Source organism: Dermacentor albipictus, chromosome 10 (assembly GCF_038994185.2).
Source record: "Dermacentor albipictus isolate Rhodes 1998 colony chromosome 10, USDA_Dalb.pri_finalv2, whole genome shotgun sequence".
In the NCBI taxonomy this organism is placed as follows: domain Eukaryota; kingdom Metazoa; phylum Arthropoda; class Arachnida; order Ixodida; family Ixodidae; genus Dermacentor; species Dermacentor albipictus.
In genome coordinates this window covers 29,243,005-29,265,969 of record NC_091830.1, presented here as the reverse complement: position 1 = coordinate 29,265,969, position 22,965 = coordinate 29,243,005, and the positions used below count along the sequence as shown (strand labels likewise).

The 22,965-nt window shown below is 46.5% G+C and overlaps 2 protein-coding genes across 2 annotated transcripts in view; one reads left to right on the top strand and one right to left on the bottom strand.

Moving 5' to 3' along the window:
- Nucleotides 1-3,951, bottom strand: part of LOC139050738 (extracellular globin-E1-like) — an 82,822-nt gene extending 78,871 nt beyond the window's left edge. The window contains exon 1 of the mRNA XM_070527424.1: nt 3,854-3,951. Coding sequence (XP_070383525.1) covers nt 3,854-3,920 — 67 coding nt within the window. The 5' untranslated portion in view covers nt 3,921-3,951. The remainder of the gene's footprint in view (nt 1-3,853) is intronic.
- Nucleotides 1-13,006, top strand: part of LOC139050734 (uncharacterized) — a 15,619-nt gene extending 2,613 nt beyond the window's left edge. Inside the window, exons 2-5 of the mRNA XM_070527417.1 lie at nt 6,879-7,235; nt 8,769-8,985; nt 10,890-11,108; nt 12,242-13,006. Coding sequence (XP_070383518.1) covers nt 6,907-7,235; nt 8,769-8,985; nt 10,890-11,108; nt 12,242-12,940 — 1,464 coding nt within the window. The 5' untranslated portion in view covers nt 6,879-6,906 and the 3' untranslated portion in view covers nt 12,941-13,006. The remainder of the gene's footprint in view (nt 1-6,878; nt 7,236-8,768; nt 8,986-10,889; nt 11,109-12,241) is intronic.
- Nucleotides 13,007-22,965: the final 9,959 nt, after the last annotated feature.

Sequence of the window (22,965 nt, the reverse complement as noted above, 5' to 3'; positions counted from 1 at the left end):
GCAGCAGACCCACATCTTTTGCATGCTAGTAAAAACAACTTCCTTTTTTATGTCGTACAACGGGTATACTTGCTAGTCCAAAAAACCATGCTATACCAAGTGAATTTGAAGAATAGCTGTGCTCGTGCTTAGGTGCCGATAAATATTTATCAAATTATATTGAAAATATTATTTTACCTTTTGTTTAGCGATATAACATGTAAGACAGAACAGTAAAATTGCTTACAAGGTATTACTAAATTCCACACAACCGTGTTGCCGACGTTTCTTAAAATTTGTAATGCAGTTGGTTCGTTCTATCATCACCTAAGCCTAAATGACACATTTCCAAGACAACTTACTACAAGTACTACACAGTTCTTTTATCATTTTTTGTCAAGAAACAGTAAATGCAGGAGAAGCCTGTGTCCATCGGCGGTTGATCGTAATTTGACGTTGGGCAAGGGCAGAGTGACGCACAATGGTATTAATGAACGCGTAGCTTCGGGACATAGAGGAATATTTTTAAAACTAAATCGGCTGCAGTAAATGCATCACGGCAGCCTGCTCAGAACAATTCCCTTTTCAATGTTATTGAACACCTTCTTCCGATGCGCTGAACGTACATTATGTACTTTCTTTAACATAGTCCATGGGCGCAGTTAATTAGAATTCCGATGTATACACAATAAGGAGGCGAAATCATTAAACTTAAAACTTGAAATCCGACGCTAGCATGTCTGTAGGTTGCGTGTAAGTCGTACTTTGCGATTTTTTGGCGCATTGTACTTTGAGAAATACAGTTATTTCGGTAACTTCTTTGTGCTACACGTGGGGCCTGCGTGGTTAGGTATGCGTGGCTCAGAACGATTATTCCCGACGCGTGATTTTCTGCTACACGGGGCCCTTGACGCTTTTGCGGTAATATCACTTGTCAGGATGCACAGGTTTTCGGGGGTAATCATCGATCATGACCTCTGCTGAAGTCCTCATGTGGCTTACCTACAAAAGCGCCTGCCAGCCATCTCTCATCTTTTCAAGTTTCTTGGAGGAAAGACCTGGGGCACTGCAGCACACGTGACGATGCAACTATACCGGACGCTGTTTCTCGGGCATATGAGGTACAGCGTGGCAGTGCTGACCAATACCTGCAGAATTAACGCCCTTACACTTGGAAGTGGGCCAGCCTAGGAACTTCGTCTAGGGACTTCGTCTAGGGTTGCCACGGTGTACATTAACATTAGAAAGCATTGCGATTGCGCACGACTACTCAGCCAAGATTCACATTGTCATGGAGGCGCTCAAAGCACACGTCAGGTACCTTGCTCGCGCCGGTTTTCACTATCTCACCTCACTGCCAGAAGACCAACCACGCACCTTTTTTACAGGGAAGCTGCTTATAGCTAGGTTCTGATGGATCTCGTCTCCGTGGACGTAGACCAACAATTTTTCATACGCGGGCCGATTACGGAGATGGTGAAATGCTGGGCCAACCCACGGAGGACGTGAAGCAGGCGTTAAGCACTACCCAAATGTGGGCCGATCCCGAAAATAGGGCAATATCGTGATGACCCGCGGCGGATGTGAAACAGGCGTCAAGCACTCCCCATACGTGGGCCGATGCCAAAGATACTTCGATACCGGGCCGGCCCGCGGCGGAGGTGCAGTTTGCCATTAACGGGCTTCGCTGGTCATTCTTCTTCACAAAGTGTAAGGGCACCGAATTTTCGTCGGGCGATCCTGCCTTATCATGTACGCGTTTCATCAGATTACACAGCTGTAGCGACAGTTTTGCTTCCCTCTTGGTTCTCGGCTCAGCCACAAGTTCAACTGACAGTACCAGGAATTCGAACAAAGGCGCAACCCTCAGCACCAGCTCTCAAGCAACAATTGCTGCTCTTGCTGTACGAAAAATACAATAGCCATACACGTATATACACTGAGGTTTCAACCACCGTCAATGGTTCTGCAGGATCAGTGATTTTTCCTGCTAAAGTCACCACCTTGAAGATCAAGACATCGCACCAGACGATATCCACAGCCACGGATCTTGCGGGTCCTCGTAGTGCACTTCGCGCAATTTGAGAGGAACCACCTAAAAAATGCAGTGCCTTCAGTGACTCCACGACGGCTCTACATTGGTTGCTTTCTGTCTTACGCCGTGGACCCCACGAACAACTAGTCCTACAAATCCGAGCACTCTTTCACCGTTTTATCGAGCAAGAATACACGACGTCATATTTCAGTTGCTCCCTAGCCATTGTGGCGTAATGAGCAACGAACATGCGCATGAAGCTGTTTGATCTGTTTTTGAAGACGGCGCACAGGCACCAATGTCGCTGTCAAGAACAGAGGCGACAGCGAAACGTGGAGTGCTTGCAAACGACTTGATACAATCATTGTGGACACATCTAGTTTACAGCGCCGACGTTTTCATCGACTGGGCCCGTCTTTTCAACTTTGACCTCCACTTGGACTGTCGCGACCCGAGACAACGGTTCTTTGCCGACTGTGGCTTGTTGTTGCTTTTACAAACTTATTTGCTTTCTGCATCACAAGGGAAGATAGTGCGGCATGTAACGATTGTGGCAACGAGGAAGCTATTGAACACACTCTTTGCATTGTGCCCCATGCAGGGCACACAGCCAGTCACTCGTGACCGCGCTGGCGCGTCTTTGGGAGTAGACTTTCGAAGGAGACCATCCTGGAACGCCGAACTATGCAGTCGTCACACCATAAGACAGTCAAGGCACTCTTGAAATTTTTGCGTTCGAGTAGCCTATTAGAGGGGATCTAGTTCTTAAGGACGTTCCCAACTTCTTCTATTAATTTTTGTTGTCTTTGTCTTTTTTCTCCACTCTTCTTTTCGTCTTTCATTTCCCAGTACCATTCCCCCAGTGCAGGGTAACAAACCAGAATCTTGTCCGTTTAACCTCCCTGCCTTTCCCACCCCCTTTCTCTCTCTCTCTCTCTCTCTCTCCCGTGTCAAACTCACCAGGACTCACCATAGAGCGTAATTTTGTCATATGTCAAATCTGAAAAATGATCAAGATACCCCACGGTCATGATTAATGAACACGTAAAAGCCAAACCGAATTTGAAAGTACGAAGAAGCGAGGAAAAATAATTCTGTCCTTCTAGGCACAGGTTGAAAAGTGAAGCGCAATTCGGTAGTCACGCGTGTAACTCGAAATTGTTGTATTTCAGAACGAAAACTCCAATCGCTACGAACAGATTTATTTTGGCTTCTTCCATGTTCTTGAATATTGAAAGGTGGTAATGTCATACCGAAAACTGGTCCCCGGAACGCTCTCCAGCGTGTAACCAGTTTGTACAGCAAGCGTTTAGGAAAATTAAATCATAGGGTTTTACGTGCTAAAACTACGACCTGGTTACGAGGCACGCCGTAGTGGAGTACTTCGGATTAATCCTGCCCACCCGGGGTACTTTAACGTGCACATAAATCTAAGTACATGCGTGCTTTTGCATTTCGCCCCCATCGACATGCGGCCGCAGTTGCCGGGATCCCACGATCTCGTGCTTAGCCGCACAATACCGAAGGCACTAAGCAACCACGACGGGTAGCAAACATTCAAACACCTTCGGAAAATACAAAAGCGGAAGTTTTCTACTCGTCGAAAAAATTAAGAGCAACCAATAACATATACTGAAGCAAAATTTCCGTCTGTGTATCAGCTAGCATCAATCGCCTCATGGGCAATACAGTTTTTGCAACGCTGCAGAAAAATGCAGCCCGTCAAAAAAAAAAGATATTCAGTAGAAAGAAACGGCAGAAGATATTTCGTTTCATCCTATAGCTCTTTTGATAAGGATGGCGCTTGTTCATAACGACTGCAGAAAAAAGTGTGCTCACCTCTCGTCCGCTGGGAAACGCAAATATTTGGCCCTTGTGTTCCTCCCCAAGTTGCCACGCCACACATCCGCGCAGCACACCTTGCTTGCTTTCCTCAGTTTTTTCCGGCAATAATGCGCACGTGCATAGGAAGCGGCATAAGCACGAAAGCGCCACCAAGTGGCGCAACAAATGAAGCGGCTAAATAAACATATAGGACGCCGGAAAAGAACAAAGTCGAAAGCACATTTACTTGTACACATAATTTCATCGCTTTACATTATTACTATGTAGGTTGAAAAGATAGAACCACATCTGCAAAATTTTCCTTTGGCTACCAGTGTCACGGTTACGCTTTATTGCCGATGCCCAAACCAGTACCACTGTCCACCCACTGAGTATACTTTATGAACGTAGGACCGTGCTTCAGTGCAGGGGGGGGGGGGGGGGGGAGGGAGATATTTCGGAAGTTTCCACCTGGTGGACGGTTAATTTCGGCCGTCGCTCACTTTTAAGCAAAATTTGCCACACAACAATAATAGTCATCTGTCTTGTCCGCATTTCCTTTCTTTAATGCGGCGAGTCCGGTACCTTCGCGAAACGGACGGCATGCGCGTTATGAGCACGACATAGCATTCCCGACAGGAATGTAGCGGGCGTGGCGTTTCCAAGAAAGTAAACGCAAGCAAAGCAGAGCGATTATTGTTGTGTGGCAGATATACACCCCAAAGGGTGTACCTTTGTCTAAGAGCGTACGTCGGTGGTTGAGAACCGCAGCGAAGGGGCGCGCAAGTTTAAGGCGCGCGGGAGAAGGATGGATTCTTCTTGGAAATTTTGTGCGCTTCCTTTTATCAACGTAAAACGAGTTAAGCTAAAGATAGTGCACTACAAGCAACTCAAACCCGTGTTTTCAAATGTGTTCTAAAACATCGTAACGACATACCGACTATGAAGATAACCAATACAAAAATACATAGCTAATGACTGTATTCATGAGCCGATGATGAATGTGACGACAAGCGGCATGTTTTTCTAATGCCTGCTAACAGCATACAGAAGCAAAGCTTAAAAATTGACAATTTTCCATTTTAAGCACGTCACTTCTCAGTGAGAGGCTCCGCAGAACCGATTTGAAGCATACTTAGTTTCATCCGCATACAAGGGCGTAGCTATTGTGATGCGAAAGCATCAAATGGCCAACTCAGCGAAATAGCTGGCGTCTATCATCGGCAGCAGCGAAACGGCAACGAAATGCCGATTGAACGCGACGCCACGTCACGAACTAAGCCTCGACTGAGCAGAGCGGCCGAAAACAAGAAACGCTTGCGAGAACATGCCAGGTGTTGCGTGAGGGGAGAGGGCATCGCCGTGACGTCACGTCGCCCTCGCTCTCGGAAGTCTGTTATATACGCGTTCCTTGTCCACGCAAGCACCCACCTGCGTTCTAACTACGCCTCGGTAATCGGCATAAGGAAATTGTTGTATATAAAAAAATTCAACGGCAATTACGATACTACTTAATGCAAAATTTGAGCGCAGGTCCATACTGTGTTTTCATTTCGCGATATAATGAGGCAAGGAAATTGAGAGAAACGTGCATCAGAATCGGCAGTCGCCGAAAATCAGGTGTGCGGGTCAAGCACATCGGCTTTTGTGCATGACTCGTCGAAGGTTCCAGTGTATTCGCCGGTGGCGTGCGGCTTCCAGGAGGTACTACACAATTAATGACTCCCATACAATCAGATTGCAAAACAATCGCAAACCATGCCAATCGAAACATGCCCGGATGACACCACACCGAACAAGCGCGATCTAGAGCTCATGCGAGGATAAGATGGTTCGCAACGAGCGGTCGGGCGAGTCCGCACGACACCAGGTTTCCACGGAAACGTCGCTGAGAAGGCCGCTTTCATTTCTCTCCGCCGTTCGGGGCTCTCGTCTTTCACCTCCGACTCCACGTTCGCTCTTTCATCGTTCGCAGTGGTCGTTCGCTCGGTTACGCCGACGCCGACGGTCGGCGCAGGAACGGGCGCCGAAGAGCTCTACCCTATGAATACAGAATAAATTAAAAATGAAAAACGCGGGTGGTAGTGAGTTTCGGGCCTACGATCCCACGCTCAGAAGCCGAATGTCTCACTCATGGGGCTAAACCAACCTCTCCTATATAGCAAGCCTGTGCATTGTGTTTTATGATGTCATGCTACTTGTACCGGAATTTACATTGCCAAGCCCAGCATGACGAAAATGGTGACGTTGAAATCACCGAGGCTTACTCACGAGCGCGCCCATTAGACTTTATGGCAGTCAGGCTAGGTAGCGTGGTGTCACGGATTGAAATGCACCGGCCTCATGCTACCTAGGAGGCTTTGCCATGCGTATCAACGCGCTCAATTGCCCGTGAGGAGTTCGTAATTGTTGGAAGGACCGTTCAGCGGTGTTCAACTGGACAAAATGCTTCCGCATTCACGACTCATAAGTGCTTAGGTGTCATCGGATTTTATTGGAAAAAATATTGGGTAGGCTGTTAAATTAAATTATGGGGATTAATTAAAAAATTAAATGATGGGGTTTTACGTGCCATAACCCCGATCTGATTATGAGACACACCGAAGTGGGGGACTTTAGAAATTTGGACCACCTGGGGGTTTTCAACGTGAACCTACAGCTAAGTACACGGGTGTTTTCGCATTTCTCCATCATCGAAATGCGCCCGATGTGGCAATGGCAATATTTATGCACGCAATGCATGCATAGGTAAACGGAAGCTTTGCATCTTTGCAGAACGATACCAAAGTAAAGCCTGTGGGCAGTGCGGTCGCGAAGGTATAAGCATGTTTTCGTTACACGCGATTTCAACAAAGGACATTCTCTGACCAATTTTAAGAAACATTCACGTCAAAAAGAGAAAAAAGAAAGAAAATGCCAGCCTTTTACATGGACACCATGTGTAACGGGCGCTGTGCGATGAATGTGTTGTCGTTAAATGGGTCTTAACGGGGTGAAGACGATACTTAATTGGGGTGCTCACGCTCTGTCGACCATGCAGGATCGCGCATGGAACCAGCCCGCCAACCATGAGTTGCGCAGAGGCGATGGCCGATGACCTCGGCGAGTTCGGAGACCCGGATGAACTTGCCGACGCCGAGGACCTGGTCATGCTGAAGTTGGAGAAGCCTCTACCGGCGGGCCGAACCTTTCCGAAACAGTTCACACTGAACGGTGACCGTTCGATACTCACGGTGGATTACAGAGGTTTCATCGGCAACCGCAGCTTTTTGGTCAAGCAGGGTTACCCCAGGGTGCTGTTTGCTGGCTGCCCCGGCTTCAAGTCTGCGAAGGGCTTTCTCGCCGCTGCGCAGGACGTTCTGTGCAAGACGCACACACTGGTCATCGTGCACAACCGGTAAGCGCTATTGTGAATTTGGCTGGTTGGTCTGTGCTTTTACTTACAGACACTAGCAGACAGTTGCAGGCTAGAACATACGTCACACCAACGACACTATGCAGGATCAACCGAGACCTTTCTACTGAATGCCCACACTGCGGCCGCGAATATAACAACATCGAACACATGCTCTGGCTGTGCCCTGCCAACGCGGGCGCGGACTTTCCTGGCCAGACCTCTTGGGACTCAGCGCTCAGAAGCACAGAGCTCATCGCTTAGCTCAAGGCTGTCCAGAGGACTCTGTCCACCGGCCCCCGCCTGGGTGGATCAGACGGAAAAAAACAACAAACAAGGAAACAAAGTAAAAGAAAATACTTGAAAAAGAGGCACAAGCTTGCCTTGGAATTTTTCTGCTCCTGCTCGGGAAATTGAAAATGGCTTCATGAATATTTCTGTGGTCCAAACCATGATCAGTCATAAAAAAAAACTAGCATCGGAAGAGTAAAGTTCAATCGAAGATTTCACAGAGGATCCCCTAAACGACGTTTTCTTTAAACAGAACAACGGCGTCATGTGAGGAATCAATGCCCTGTAGAAGTAAGCTCTCGTTAACGTGAGAGAGTAGAATAAGGAGACCCGACAGGCTGGGCTGTTTGTCTGCTTTCTTCATGTAGTTGTAGCCGACGATGAAACCACTGATAACACCGGGGAAATCAATTGCTATGTTTAATGAAATGCATAAATGAGAAAAAGCAACACGAAAGCAAATGAATGGAGAACTTGCCGCAAGAGGGAGTCGAACCCACGTCTTCCGCGCTACGCGGCCGGCGCTCTACACCATGGAATGCTGCCGCGCTGTAGCTATCCTGCCGTTTGCTCGCTTGGTACACTTGTATGTGTACAAGATTAGCCCCTGTAGTGCTACGCAGCAGAGCCGACGTGGCAGTGGAATGTTCTTTTTACTGACAACCTCGGTGAGTTTTGTATTCAGTTGAAGTTTTCATCAGGATAGCCTAGGCGTCTAGCCGTCTGGGCGATCTATGGTGACGAGTGCAGCGCAGCGAATACCTTGACCGGGATGTCATCAGAGGCTGTGGGAGGGTAGGGGAGCCCCGCGACAGTACCCAGGCTTGTGAGACTGCAGCGCAGGGCGGAAAAGGGACGAGAGTGCCAGAATTGGCTTGTGAATGCTGCAGTATTCACTGGGACCGAAGTAAACCTTCATTGGCAGTGGATGTCAGTGCATTATTCGGCATATTGATTGAATAAGTATATAAGCTTCCTAATCAGCAGAGAAGAAGCAGCTAGTGCAACGTTTACAAGCTAACGTCTTCTTCACATGCAGAAAAAAAACACATAAGAAAACGACACGTATTTTCTTTTCACATTAGCATGATCAAATCACGCAAACGTAAAGTATAGAGTAGTGTGTGGATTCACTATGCACGTTTGGAAAGAAGCACAGTGCGGCGAAGCACTCGTTTTTTCTCCCTCCACCTTTCTTCCTTCGCACTGGTTCTAATCTGCATACTCAATCTGCCAATCGCCCAGGGATGCCGTGGTGGACCTGACGGCCTGGTTTCCAGATGTCCATGCACTCGTCCTCTTTCACAACCTCAATTGCCAGCGCATAGAGAAGGCGCACGTGCAAGGCAAGAGGCCCATCTCGCGCCTCAGAAGACTATGCGGCGACACGCCCGGCATAGGCACCGATGAGCTCTTTCTCGGCCCGTTCACCCTCACGAATCTCTTTGCCTGCTGTCCCGAGGTGAGAACACCACGTCCACTCTAGACAGACATGCACTATGTCCGTACGTCCGTTTATCTATTTGTCTGTCTGTGTGTCCGTCCGTCATTACAGATTACGTCACTACATGATCATTGTAAGAGCAAAAAAAAATGAAAGTGAAGTGCACCTATTTGGGAAAAATGGTCCGTATAGTGGTCATCTTGAATGTCTTAAGTGGAAGGTGTTTACAAGTTTTGATGGTCCCTATGAAGATCCCCAATGCAAGAAAACCTTAGTGTGACAAAAAGTGTTTAACATTAGTGGGACATTAGTGTCTTGCGGGTACAGAGGCCCCTGTTGGGCGCTGTGCGCCTTTTGCGCCTGCACCTTTCTTGAAATTGTACTCAAGATGAAATAAACATTCATTCATTCATTCATTCGTTTAAAGAAAAACTGACTCGCCATCCCGGCCCAGCCAAAGTGGATGTCCAAGCGAAGCTGTTGAAAACTACCACTACAAATGCTTAGGGGTGATGGGTACGCAATGCTTTATTGCGCAGTTCCTCCTCCGGCGCATTTTTCAGCCACAGGAGAACGTGGACCTGCGGACATCCCCTGAGCTGGAATTCCACGGTCATACGACCAGCGGCAGCACGCCGACGCTGGTTCTATTGGCGTTTCTTTTCCCTTTGCCGCTCCTGCTATTCACGCTGCTCCTCGGTAGTCATAACTAGGCGTTGCCTACGCATGGCAATGCTGCCACAACAAATAAATCAATTGCTAGGCTTGTTACGTAGCATGCGCAACAGTAATCTTTACCGGAAAACGTATCCGGGAGGAGCTACGTGCTTCGCATTGTTATCAGGAGTGCCTTGTTGCCGGTGATCTGGTTTAGATGTTTTTTTGTGCTAGTTTTTTATTGAAACGAATGTTGTGCTGCATGTTGTATACGTGATACCAAAGAATGTATACATTTATGGCTTCAATCACCGAAGGTGTTTCTTTAATCACTGAACGCATCTTCTTTTCCGTGAGGCTGACGACCCTGCCCAAAACTCGACCAGCTATAGGCTCACCTCTTCGCTGTAAACGCCATTAGAACATTTTACTTCACTTGTTTACGGCCGCGTCATCAGGCATTTCTGGGTACGAATTGGCTTTTCGTAGCCTACAAACAGCACCGGCGAATGCGAAAGACGAGCAGTATGAACACATCGAACCGTTCACAAAATAAGGCGCGCTAGCAATGAGCGTGGATTTGTGATGGCGCACGATAAGTTTTGGCTCGCATGCAATAAAACGAAGATATATCGGCACGAGGAAAGAAGAAAAAAAGAAGAGCAAGAAATTACGTCATGTTCATGCCTGACTCCAATAGAGAGCGCACAGATTCTGCTGTGATAGCGTAACACATAGTAAGCAGCGACGAACACCATGGTCAGTGGAAATATTGCACTTCTGATGAATTCATAAGTGCAGCCGTGAAGTACACCACGATGTACTAGATGGAAATCTTAAAGCAGGCTGCGTGCCAGGCAGCGGAAATGCTCAGCTTTCACTCAGACCCCGTGGTCTGCAAAACTTTGGCACCAACTGTAGGTTGCTTAAGGTCATTCTGAACCATGATGAAACATTTCTCGTAAAGGCCAACTGCAATAAAATTGTACTTTTTGGCTAAACTTGTGATAAATGAGAAATATATGCGTCTAAAGCAACCTTGGCAAAGCCGCAGGGTTGGTAATGGCGTATTTGTTTTTATATGGCTAACAACATCTTTGACTTGTTCGGTTTAGTTGTCCAGCTTTGTTACTTCATCTTGTTGATTCTAGAATGCACCTTTAGTTGCGAGTCAACGCTTGTGTTCATCGTCTTCTTTTCGTGTCCGTGACTTTTTTGTGCTGTTGCGACAGCGATTTAATGTTTTCGAACTCATTTTCTCGCAGTTCTCCCAGGTTCAGGCGCCCATGGAGTACATCGTTAAGATGACCGACCAGGTCCAATCGGAGGAGTGGCACAATCTGCCATTGCTCGAGAGCTGCCGGGAGCTGAGACTCGGCGGCATCGCACGACTTGCTGGTGGCAAATACACCATGCTGAGCAAAGCCGATGGGAATATCATGGACATGGCTCTCAAGCAGTATCCAGATATTGAGCAGCTCCAGGTGACGTTCTGTACCATGACTGTATGCTCAGTTACGCATCGAGGCTTTTCTTGCGCAGGAAGGTCGACCGATCGTTAACTCACTCTGTCGCTAATCCCCACGAGCACAGTGTCTGCATGCATGAAAACAGCATATCGGCTGCTAGTGGGTAAACCTAAATTAGGCTCAGTAATCTTCAGGAACCACCATTAGCTTGCCGCTCGCCTGAATTCTATTGAATTTATTGCATGTTTCTTGGTTATGAGCTTACCAGCCACTTTATAAGGATCGAGGTCTAGTCAGTAAACCAAGCATGCTTGATGTTTGCAAGTGAACCTAGGTTAATTTGCCATTAGCAGTGAGGAGCCTTTCTTAAAGCATTGACGCGCATAAACTTTCGTGGATGCCCGCTCGAGACGTCCCCGTTCAGATGACTGGACAGGTCGGACAGCGGTACAGGCATGGAAAAGATTAAATGAACGGTTTATAGTCAACCATGTTAAAATGACGGGAGATTCATGCAGATGATCATAGTGAAGGTGGTAAGATATTAGCAGAAAAGCATGATTCTATTTCGTACTAATAATTTCTAGAGTTTTACGCGCCAAAGTGACGATCTGATTATGAAACACGTCGTACAGGGGACTACGAATTAGTTTTAACCACCTAGAGTTCTTTAACACGCCCAACGCACGCTACACCGACGTGTTTACATTTTGCCCCTGTCAAAATGCGACCGCCGCGGCCGGGGTTTGATCCCGCGACCTTGTGCTTAGCTGCGTGTAATGCCAAAGCCAGTAAGCCACCAAGCCTCACGTTTGGTAAAAATGCGTGCTCGCAAATCCAAATGCGCGCGCACAAAGTTAACGTCGCTTAGCTTAAATTCCTGAGAGAGGCACAAGTGTACTAATCAAGGTGGTTTCATGCGCATTATACATAATGTACAGCGCAGTGACCGTAAAAAACTGTTTCGTTCTCCTTGCTCTGAAAGATATTTCAGCTGTCATGCTTTCAGTGCACATCCGCTTTCGATTATCGTGGCACTGGCAAAAAGAAAGCGAGCATATTTCCACCGTGTTGTCAAGGCTGAGCCTGTACTACAGATGCTTCACATTCCACGGTCAAACCGCTTACTTTTGATTTACGTCGCACAGGTGGCTGCCGTGAAACCCGGGGTCATTTCCCGGATCCCCAAGTTTGCACAGCTCACGCGTCTGTGCCTGATGTGCTCGGACGACACCCAGGAGCTGTGCCGTTTCGACCGGCTGACCGCGGTCCTGGAAGAACTGTCGCTGACGCATCTGAAGCTGGTGTGCTTTACCGACGTGAGCCTCCTGACGATCTCAGAAACCTGCGAGCAGCTCCAGAGCCTGTCTCTCTCGGGAAGCGAAGTTTGTGACGAGGACATTCCGTACGACGCGTTTCCGAAGCTCAGATCGCTCGCGCTGGCGCACGGCATCGCAGAGAAGCCGTTCTTCGGACTACTACGCGCGGCGCCCGGCCTGACCGATTTGAGACTCGAGAACTACTGGACAGTGATGATGTTCGTGGGAGGGCCGATGAGTGCGCCCAGGCCCCGGCACGAGCACCTACGGCGGCTCACGCTGGGCACCGACTGGCCGGTGACGAAGCTGCAGGTGTCGATCGCAGACTTACGCGACGTGATGCGATCGGCGCCGTCCTTGGCGAGGTTGTGCACGGACAGCTACGACATTCGGTTATTCGTGGGCAGCTACCATCCGCGGGTGAGGCTGGCCTGGACCACGTGCACGGCCTGCACCGCAGAGTTCCCCAAGATGGACTCTCAGCAGAATGATATGTGGCGAAACGTGTTCATGAGAGGTCTGCTTTAAGCGTTTCTCCGTGACTGAAAGTGCGCCAGGGTTTCCCAATAAAGTATGGGCTGGGGAAAATCATAAGCGACCTGCGAGTGCCTTCCAAACTGCATTCTGCGACCTCCGACGAAGCAAGCCCCTGGTGTGGAGACTTGGCATTGCGCAAGCACGATAGGAATAGCAATGATTAAATGTCTGTCATTCATATTTAAAACAGCGCCACAAAACACGGACAAGAGAGGACACAGGACGAGCGCTGTCCTGTGTCCTCTCTTGTCCGTATTTTTCGGCGCTGTTTTAAGTATGAATGATCCGTACCAACTAGCTCGCACCCAAACCCTTCTCAGTCATTAAATGTCTGCTTCGGCCGCTCTGACGTGCGACAATGCCTTGCACTCTCCGCTGCTTTTCGAATATCTAGTGGCTTCTGTTCGACATGCTGGCAAATGCTGTATTACTTTGTCTTCCCCCCACTGTACATGATGCGTAAATGAAGAATTCGGTCACAGTCGCTCACCAAGTAGATGCGTTAAGAAAGGACGTTCTTGGGGCCGCGTGGGTTCTTTCGTTGGAGCCACAGACAGGCGTCAGCGGAAAGCTTCCTGGGCCATGAAATATGACGCCCTGACTTGGTCAGTGACCGCAACAGCAGTTTACGATAGGTAGCGAGGCTCTGGAAGTGGTAACGGAATACATCTACTTAGGGTACGTAGTGACCGCTGATCCGGGTCATGGGACTGAAACAATCAGAAGAATAAGAATGGGCTGGGGTGCGTTCGGCAGGCATTCTCAGATCATGAACAGCAGGTTGCCATTATCACTCAAAAGAAAAGTGTATAACACCTGTGTCTTACCAGTACTCACGTAAGGGGCAGAAATCTGGAGGCTTACGAAAATGGTTCTACCTAAATTGAGGACGACGCAAAGAGCTATGGAAAGAACAATGATGGGTGTAACGTTAAGGGATAAGAAGAGAGCAGATTGGGTGAGGGAACAAACGCGAGTTAATGACATCTTAGTTGAAATCAAGAGAAAGAAATTGGCATGGGCAAGACATGTAATGAGGAGAGAAGATAACCGGTGGTCGTTAAGGGTTACGGACTGGATTCCAAGACAAGAGAAGCGTAACAGGGCGCGGCAGAAAGTTAGGTGGGCGGATTAGATTAAGACGTTTGCCGGGACAGCATGGCCATAATTAGCACGTGACCGGGGTAGTTGGAGAAGTATGGAAGAGGCCTTCGCCCTGCAGTGGGCATAGCCAGGCTGATGACGACGATGATGACATTTACTCGGAATGACAAGCGCTTCACTCTAAGAAGAGTTTGCACCCTTTGGAGTGACCGTTCTGCCACACAACGATAATCGTCATCTGCCTTGATGCGTTTCCTTTCTTTAACGCTGCGAGCCCGGTACTTTCCAGTAACGAACGGCATGCGCGTATCAGCATGATAGCATTCCCGACAGGAAAGTAGCGGGCGCGGCGTTTTCAAGAAAGGAAACGCATCAATAATAATAATATTTGGGGTTTTACGTGCCAAAACCACTTTCTGATTATGAGGCACGCCGTAGTGGAGGACTCCGGAAATTTTGACCACCTGGGGTTCTTTAACGTGCGCCTAAATCTAAGCACACGGGTGTTTTCGCATTTCGCCCCCATCGAAATGCGGCCGCCGTGGCCGGGATTCGATCCCGCGACCTCGTGCTCAGCAGCCCAACACCATACACTGTAAACGAAAATAAACTCACGCGATGGCTCTTTTTATACTCCCGTTGCACCTCGAAAAAACTCCGTCAATAGCAAAGCAAAAAATAAAGACAGAAAAAACTCCCATAATTCCACGCTAACATTCCGCTCGTACGGAGTAAAAATTCTACTCCGATCATACGGAGCAAAAAAAACTCCGAACCGGGGGGTCGCTAGAGGACAAGCAGTATACTCCCACCTCGGAGTTATTTCCGTTTACAGTGTAGCCACTGAGCAACCACGGCGGGTAAAACGCATCAAGGCAGATGACGGTTATTGTTTTGTGGCAGAAGGGGCACGCCAAAGGGTGTAAACTGTTCTTAGAATGTTCTTACACACAGAAATAAAATAGCGTATGTTTGCATGAATATATCTCAGATGAAATGACTACTGTGGAGCTAGGTCCACGTTGGCCAAATGGGATGCTCGAACCGATGAATTGCTTGACTAGATTGACTGCTTTATGAAGGAACGCCTTTCGGGGCTGTCTGGCATGAGAGTTTATATGCATAACATGCAGTAGGCGTCAATTATGTATTGCTTTCGCAAGCAGAAACAAAGCTTAAAACTTCTTTGCTCGCATAAAGAAGGTTGCCGTGCTCCGAGATTATATTCCTTCAACTTCGCGGCGGCGATAGCAGCAAACGTGCTCGGCTCTCATCGATGAACAGGATGCCAGCCGCTCCCAGCCGAGCTCAATTTAAAGCCGGTAAGAAACTTCGAGATAACACGCTAAAGACAACGACAATATTCTGGAACCCGACCTAGTCACGCGTGGCTCGGATCAAGCGAGATAAATCTGGTCGCATCTTGCGTCACGGAAAAACTGATAATGCGGCGTGCCGGCCGCTTTAAGAATTATCAAACAAACAAAAGCAAGCTTCGCGGTATTATTCGAACCACAAAATGCTAGTACCTAAAAGCGGACAGGCGCTATACTTTTATGAGAAGCAGTATAAGCGTTGTGACTTTCCTCGCAGATCTTCGAGTTATCATTCGCATTCCAGCCTTTACGCCTCACTTTCGCCTCCCCCATTTTTCTCCACTCCTTATCAAGTGGAAAGCAGTACACAACACCCTGGCATGTTGGTATTTCGGACTGAACACAGTTCAATCTCCCAGCACCTGGCGCACAAAACGGCAGCCTTCGCAAACTCCCCAACAATGCTGCTTTACCAACGCATATGACGATCGCTGAGCAAAACGGCGCCGCGGCGCAGGCCAAAAGGTGTCACTACCTTGTACGGCGGCGCGCTACATCGAGGCACCCTGGCCGGCATCAAAAAGCAGCGCCCTCTAACACGTTCCACGGGAGTTAATGGGTGATCGGTCCCGCTGCGCTGTTGCGGGCAGGGTGCACCAGATTAAGCAGTAGCCCCGCCACTAATTGCCACGGAGATTATACGAAGGCGCTACTTTTTGATGCAACCGAACGGTTAGCCACGTGTTATTTTTCATTTTTCGCGGGATTTCTTTAGCAGCCAGAAAAAAAAAACGAACGGGCTAAAATACCTGCCTGGAAACATGCCAGGTATAGGGTTCTTTCAGAATCCTATAATTTTATTACCGCACAGTATCCGGAGCACTCATTAACACATACGTAACTGCACATAATAATTGTTAAGTTGAATGGAATTGACAAAATTTGCTTGCAGTTGAGTAGCTGCAACAACAGTGAACAATATGTATTTGATTATATTCGTGGAGGATGGCCCATCTTTTTTGAAAAACGCGATGCTTGATAACTTGTAAGCTTTAGGCGGCACGTTTTTACGTGTTTCGGTGGAGGGTTTCTTGGGATCTCTATCGGAAAACTCCTTGTGGATCCTTATACCTCTGTATGTTTCCTGAATTGCCCTATCGGAAGGACTGGGAATGGATATGGGCTTTGTGTGATATCATCCCGAATAATGCCTACAACATCTGAAATTATGTGCGTGTGTACAAAAAGATTTTTGTCGCTAGGGAAAAGGGATATAACGAATGTTTTCGTGTGGTGTTAGCTATGATCTCCGTCATGTCTTACTGAGAAGTCACTGAAGTTTGTAACTGTTTTGCCATCTTAAAGTTTGAGGAACTGTAGTTATATTATCTCACTGTGCACGCTGTGTGTTTCCCTTCAGAAATGCTTGGATGATAACCACATTTTATAAATTACTCTACAAGTCTTGGATGACGGAACTGCATATGGCCACATGAGCGTGCTGCATTTTGGTTGGAGGTGAAACACGCTCTTTAGTCAACTTCGACGGCAAGTAACTCAGATCAAGATGACACCCGATCTTGCATCGAAGTAGGAACGCGAATAAAATAAAAAACCTCACAAGCGAAATGTATATATTCTTTCTTTTTTGCTCATTCGATCGCTTTTAGAACAACGAAAACTTAAAAGAAACGTGGCGCTCTCTATATAGGCCTTTTTTATTAAGTCATCGCCTGCTTTGTGTCTAATATAATGCAGGTCATAAAGATGCAGGTCAAGCTCAACAGTGAATTCCGCGACTGAATAGTAATGAATATGTAAAGTTACCAAAGCGCCTGCGATTCTTTTCTTTTGCATGCACTGCATGTCGGCCAACCTTCCATGGTATTCCTTTTTTGCTTAATTGCACTTCGTGGCGCCGTACGTAATTTTCTTCAGGAAGCTATGTTAGCATATGATAGACAGTTCCGCCAGTTGGTAATTCATCATTGCAGAACTAGAGTGTGCCGATGCACATCTTGCAAAACTAAAAATTTCTCAAATAGCACGCTGTTCTTTCATCGCGCGTAGCTTTACTTATCGTGCCAGTGGCATTTCTGTTTCAAAATGAGCTTTCTTATTCTTGTCCACGCGAGAAATTGCCGATGCTAGAATGCTGGTCTCTGTGTATAAAGCCAACCATTTTTGTCACTTGCAATAAGAAGTTGAAGTTACATTGTTAGACTCGTGCCCTTCTTAATGTTGTTTTTAGTTCCCCTTGTATGCGTAATGTGTCTGTCTATGCTTTTTATTATGTGCAGTAAGAATTCAACTGTGAGCTAGCTTTTCTTTGTGCCTTCTATCTGCACTCGGTCGTCCTAGAGATCTAGTTTCGTAACGGCCTATCACGAGAACTTCAATTTACGGAACCATAATCGTGCTCTATTGTTATACACTCGCCCGTCAGGTGTTTTAAATATACTTTCACCTTTTGTTAGCCATCTTGTTTCTTTATTGAAATTTCTTTTTTTTTGCATTTTACTTATTATTCTTCTGTATTTTTATCCTTTTCATGTAATCTCAAGCAACTAATCTGAAATTGCTTTTAAACTTGCTTTTCCTGTGAAACACCAGTGTTGTCGTTACAAACGTCGTCGAAGCTTTCTCAACCAAGTACCTTTTTGTAGGAAAGCATTGTTTTCGGCGTACAAGCGAATACAGAAGCAAGAAGAAACAGCGCCGGCCTCGAGAAAACAAAATTCCACAAGCCCAATTTAGGTGCATCCTGCTAGAGTGATTCTGTTTTTACTTTCTTCATATTTTGTGGTCGTAAACCTCTTGGAAATGCATGCGAATTCAGAAGGAAGGAATCGTAGGACACCGGTAGGATTCACTAGCCATTTTATACACAGGAAAAAAGGCAATTTCTGAAGCGCCAACTGCGCAAAGGAGAATTCTTGTACGCAGTGTGCTCAAAGTACAAACTTCCACCTTATCTCCTTTGCGGAATCTTGTTGCTGCCAGCATCTTTTGTCGCTGCGGACATCGCTCCACGCCAGAAGGCGACGACACAGCTTCAATCTCATGAACTTTACAAATTTCACACACACAAAAAAACATCTTGAAAGGTGAAATCACGCAACTTTCATTGCCTGTTCGCGAATAACTTGAATGGCTGTCATGCGAGATGTCGTTTGCCGTGTATCCGGTGGCGAAATCAAAGTACCTGGACGTCTCGTAAAAAGGGGGTTGGTGCGCTTTAAACACATGGAAAACAGAAGTATAAGTGGAAAGGATGCGCGGCGACTCACAAATGAATTTTATTGGGTGAGGGACGTGTGCTTACAGCGCAGTATAGACCCCCCCCCCCCCGCCCCCTTACTACAAGATGAACTCCCACCAACTAGCCTAACTTTCCGTTCTACTGGCTGGACTTGTGTCGGAATCTAGATCGTTGACGATCACGCTGCAACCAAATCTAATAAACAGGTCTTTCACTTCCAACCTGTAGAACAAGGTTGACTGCCATCAAGATGTTCCTACATACTGAACGCGCCACTTGAGTCCCTGTACCGTTGACTTTGACTTTATTGAAATTCAGACACCATACAATTGTCCAGGTGAAGAGGGCTAAACGTAACACGCGTGGTCACCTGACTAGGCCCTAGACACCCTGCATGAGACTCTCTTGCATAAGGCTCTCTGTGAAGCTCCTGTCTCATTGCACACTCGCCATTATCGTGTGCTTCGACAAGTAACTGACGTCACATACGACATCTAGCCGCAAGTCCCACTATGTTATCTACTACTTCGGCACAATATGTTCCATAGGTTCAAGGTCAAGCTATACCACCCTCCCTGTGTTTCCACTTCGAAGACGCACCGAGACGGTGCTCCTGCCACCGGTCTTGCGGTTACGTGAGTCGGCAATGAAATCGGTGTCTACCGAACGGAAAACTACACAGCCAGCGCCTTTGCACCTATTTGCTGGCCTCTGCATTGTGGCATAGTTTCGCTACCGTGCAGGCTTCCTTGTAAAAATATGAGTGGAAACAGTGCATCCTGCTGCCGATAATAATGACAGTGCGTTACAGATGTAACAGACATGAAGGACGACAAAATGACCTAGAAAGCAACATTTTTTTATGCTTTGGTTGCAGTTCTGCTCTTAATATATACGTATGTCGCATTGTATCACCATCGTTCCTTCCCAGAAATAAACCAGAAGACTACTCACTTTACTAGATAGGTGCCGCTTCTTAAAGCAGTCATGCTTGCAGTTCTGGCTGTGTTGGTGTGCAATATAGGGCTGATCTTTATGACACGATGCCTTTCACTCTTTCCTACACAGCTACGCTAAACTAAAGAACGAAGAATGGCAGAAGCCACTGCTGCCCAAACGAACGCTAACGCCCCTCGTCGAAGTGGTTGGATGCAGTACATTCCTTGCTCGACTACTGTTAATCATGTAAGTTTGCCAAAGCGATTCGTAATAAACATTTACCAGAATGGAAACTCAATGGCAGCTCAGTAAAGTTGTTCTAGGAACACGCTTCAGCATCCCAATTCTACAAATCATAAACTCTATCAAGTAAGTTCCCTATGCACACTTGCCGTGTGCGTTCAATGAACACGTTTAAGTGTTTATATATTTAAGTTACATTCGTTTGACATTAAGGGTTTCGGCCAATGCGCTTTCGAATGAGTTCGAGGGCAACATTATGCAAGATATCATTAGCCCTGTATCCAGTGGCGAAATCTAGGTGGCGGAAGGTCCGAACAGGAACCGCGTAGTTTAATATGACGTTCGAACCAAGAGCGGCAGCCATTGTCGACACGTCGGTTGCTCCAGCCAAGGTATCCCCGTGTGACCAAAACAAGGCCACCGGTAAACGTATGCGCTCCAGTGGGTACGGTGGGGCAGTTCTCTGCACATCAGAAGCAATACAACGAGAAGAACAAAACGACGTTTACATACTTTTCCCGTTCTTCTGATACATATGGTCGCCAAAGAAAAGGCGCTCAAACGCGTGCAATGTGGTGCCTTGCTGTGGCTCTTCGCAGTTTTTAGCAGAAATTACGATTGTGTCTGGCTCTCTCTCAATGTTAGCAAAGCATATCCCAAGTGCAATATAAGAGCAGCAGGAAGGAGAAGGGGGAGGGCTTGTGTTAATATATTGCCATTGCCATCAGCTTGAGTGCTTAAATGTCTGCAGGACAACAGTTTGTAAGAAGAATGTACTTTTGGGCTAGTTGGTTACAGGTGGTTATTTTTCGGTTGATTATGTTCGATTTTAATATTTTACTCCAACAATAAACAGCAGTCGACTGTCAGCACTTTGTCTTGTTCATTCGGTTGACCCGTATTTTCTGCGCCGGAAAGAAAGGCTATTACATATATCTTACGATGCATGAAATATTGGAACATATTAAGAAATAAGGATAACAGCCGATCACTACAGAAGTTATGTTGAGTAATGACATTACAGGCACTCCTTTTTGTCTCGGCAATACGTATCTGCACTGACACCTCTTCAGAGTCAAGTCTGCTGCGTAAAGTGAAAATTGTGAACGTTTGCTAAAAATCTTGGGTGTCATTTACCTGTCCATATCGACGAATATTCTCGGAGGGACCATGGTCGTACATGACGAAGTTCCTGGCTTTGTAAAGCTGAAATGAAGAATTCATTCTCTGAAGCACGACTGCCACATCATCCTATCTAGACTGAAGGTTTCAGTTTCAGTTTCAGTTTATTCTTCATTCAGGAAACAATGAGCAAATAACAAATAGTATTTCAAGTAGTACAAATAGTACAAATAGTAGTGTAGCCGCAGAAAGGATTTACAGATTCCGCTCAGCAGAGCTGTTGCTCTCTACTAAAGTGGACTAAACTGCGCCAATTGTATCAGCTTCGAATAGGATCTCAGGTAATAGGTATGCGCTGGCATTCGTTTTCCGCTCTTTCCAACGTGCCGCTTGTGCTTGAGGAGCACTTGCTTAAATATCTTTTGTTGTTTACTATGTTCGTTTCTTCTCAAAGATCGACCACCAGACGTGTAATGAAATAGCTCTTTGTGAGCAATGGATGTGGCGCCGAACCAATAGACGAGGTTTAGTAAACAAGGCATGCAAAGAAAGCTTCGCTTTCAACGATAGCCTTAATTGGCAGCGCTCAAGTGTCAACCACATGAACAAATGAATTTATATTGTTGCGTAGGTAGCCAAGACAGAATACGGTGCACGGAATTCGAGAGAATCAGTCCATTCGTTCTCTACGGTGATGGCAACCACTTGTGTTTCCTTAACTTTTTCACACATAAGTCTGTTTTTGGAGACATTCACCTCATGCTCATGATGAGACATTCATGCCGAACCATCCGAGTGCTTTGAAAGGGCATTGTAAAATATAACTCTACCACGTGTGGGTAGCAAACTGGATAAAGTCTATAGTTACCCACCCTGCCTTTTCTCTCTCGCTCTCTCTTTCTCTATAAGCAAATCAGCAAACTAGACTCGACGTTCCAAGGATATCTCTCATTCCTTTTACATTCAATTTCGGAAACCTGTGTTATCTGTCAACATGAAATTCGCATGAAGTAACCTTATCGTAACTTGTTCGCGTAAACAAAGCCATCTAAACCCTTGCACCACTCGAATAGAAAGCGAAAAAGATGTAATACCTGGTGGAAATGAAGAAGGTTTTGCACGGTTGTGCCCATCGGCATGTGACCCATGTATACTGGAACACGAGTCTGAAATCAAGCGAGGTTCACGAGAAGTAACCAGTGAAACGACCAAAATTGAACTATCAAGACTGCGTGCTCACATTAATTTTACATATGTGAAATGGAAATTTAGCCTCAACAATAACACTCAAGAAACCGAAATAAATTACCTTCTAATGATATATTGGTACGCATAAATGTTATATTGAGGCAGATTAAATTAATAACGCCGTATAGCTATAGAGTAGTTACATGAACTTGCATGACAAGTATAGCTAACTGAAATGCTGCATTGCTAGATGCGCTTTTAGAGAGCACCTGTGCTCTCTTCAACAAACAGGAATGTAGTCTATACCTTAAGTAAGCACAATTCATAGAACGGATGCAGCACTGATTTGCGTCAACAAATATGTTTGATGATAGAAGGTTGTTTGATCATTCACAGCATAAGCCGAACCGAGCATATTTACGAATCGTGTACGTTTCTCTCTTGTTGACACAATGCAGATGCGTCGATGTTAAAGTTCTAAGCAATTTACAGCGTAATCGCTCAGTTCTCGTCACCTTCTTTCACCTGCCTTTAACCTTCACTTTGAAGACTGACAAATAGTGCAGATAGAAAAACCGTGTCCGTGTCGTTTTGTTCATTCCGTTTCACGCATCATTATCACTGACTTGCCAGAGGCTACAAAAACATAAAGCAACGCCGGATTGTGACGCTAAACCTTGCACACCAAAAAGGAAAACACTGAAGTCTTGGCTCTCGAAAGCTGCATCAAACAGAAGAACTTACATTGGGTAGGGACCCATGGTTGAGGGGTTGGAGAATTACAAAGTGCTACCGAGTGTGATGACACTTAGTGTAGTGTCACATATTGTGTCACATTGTCA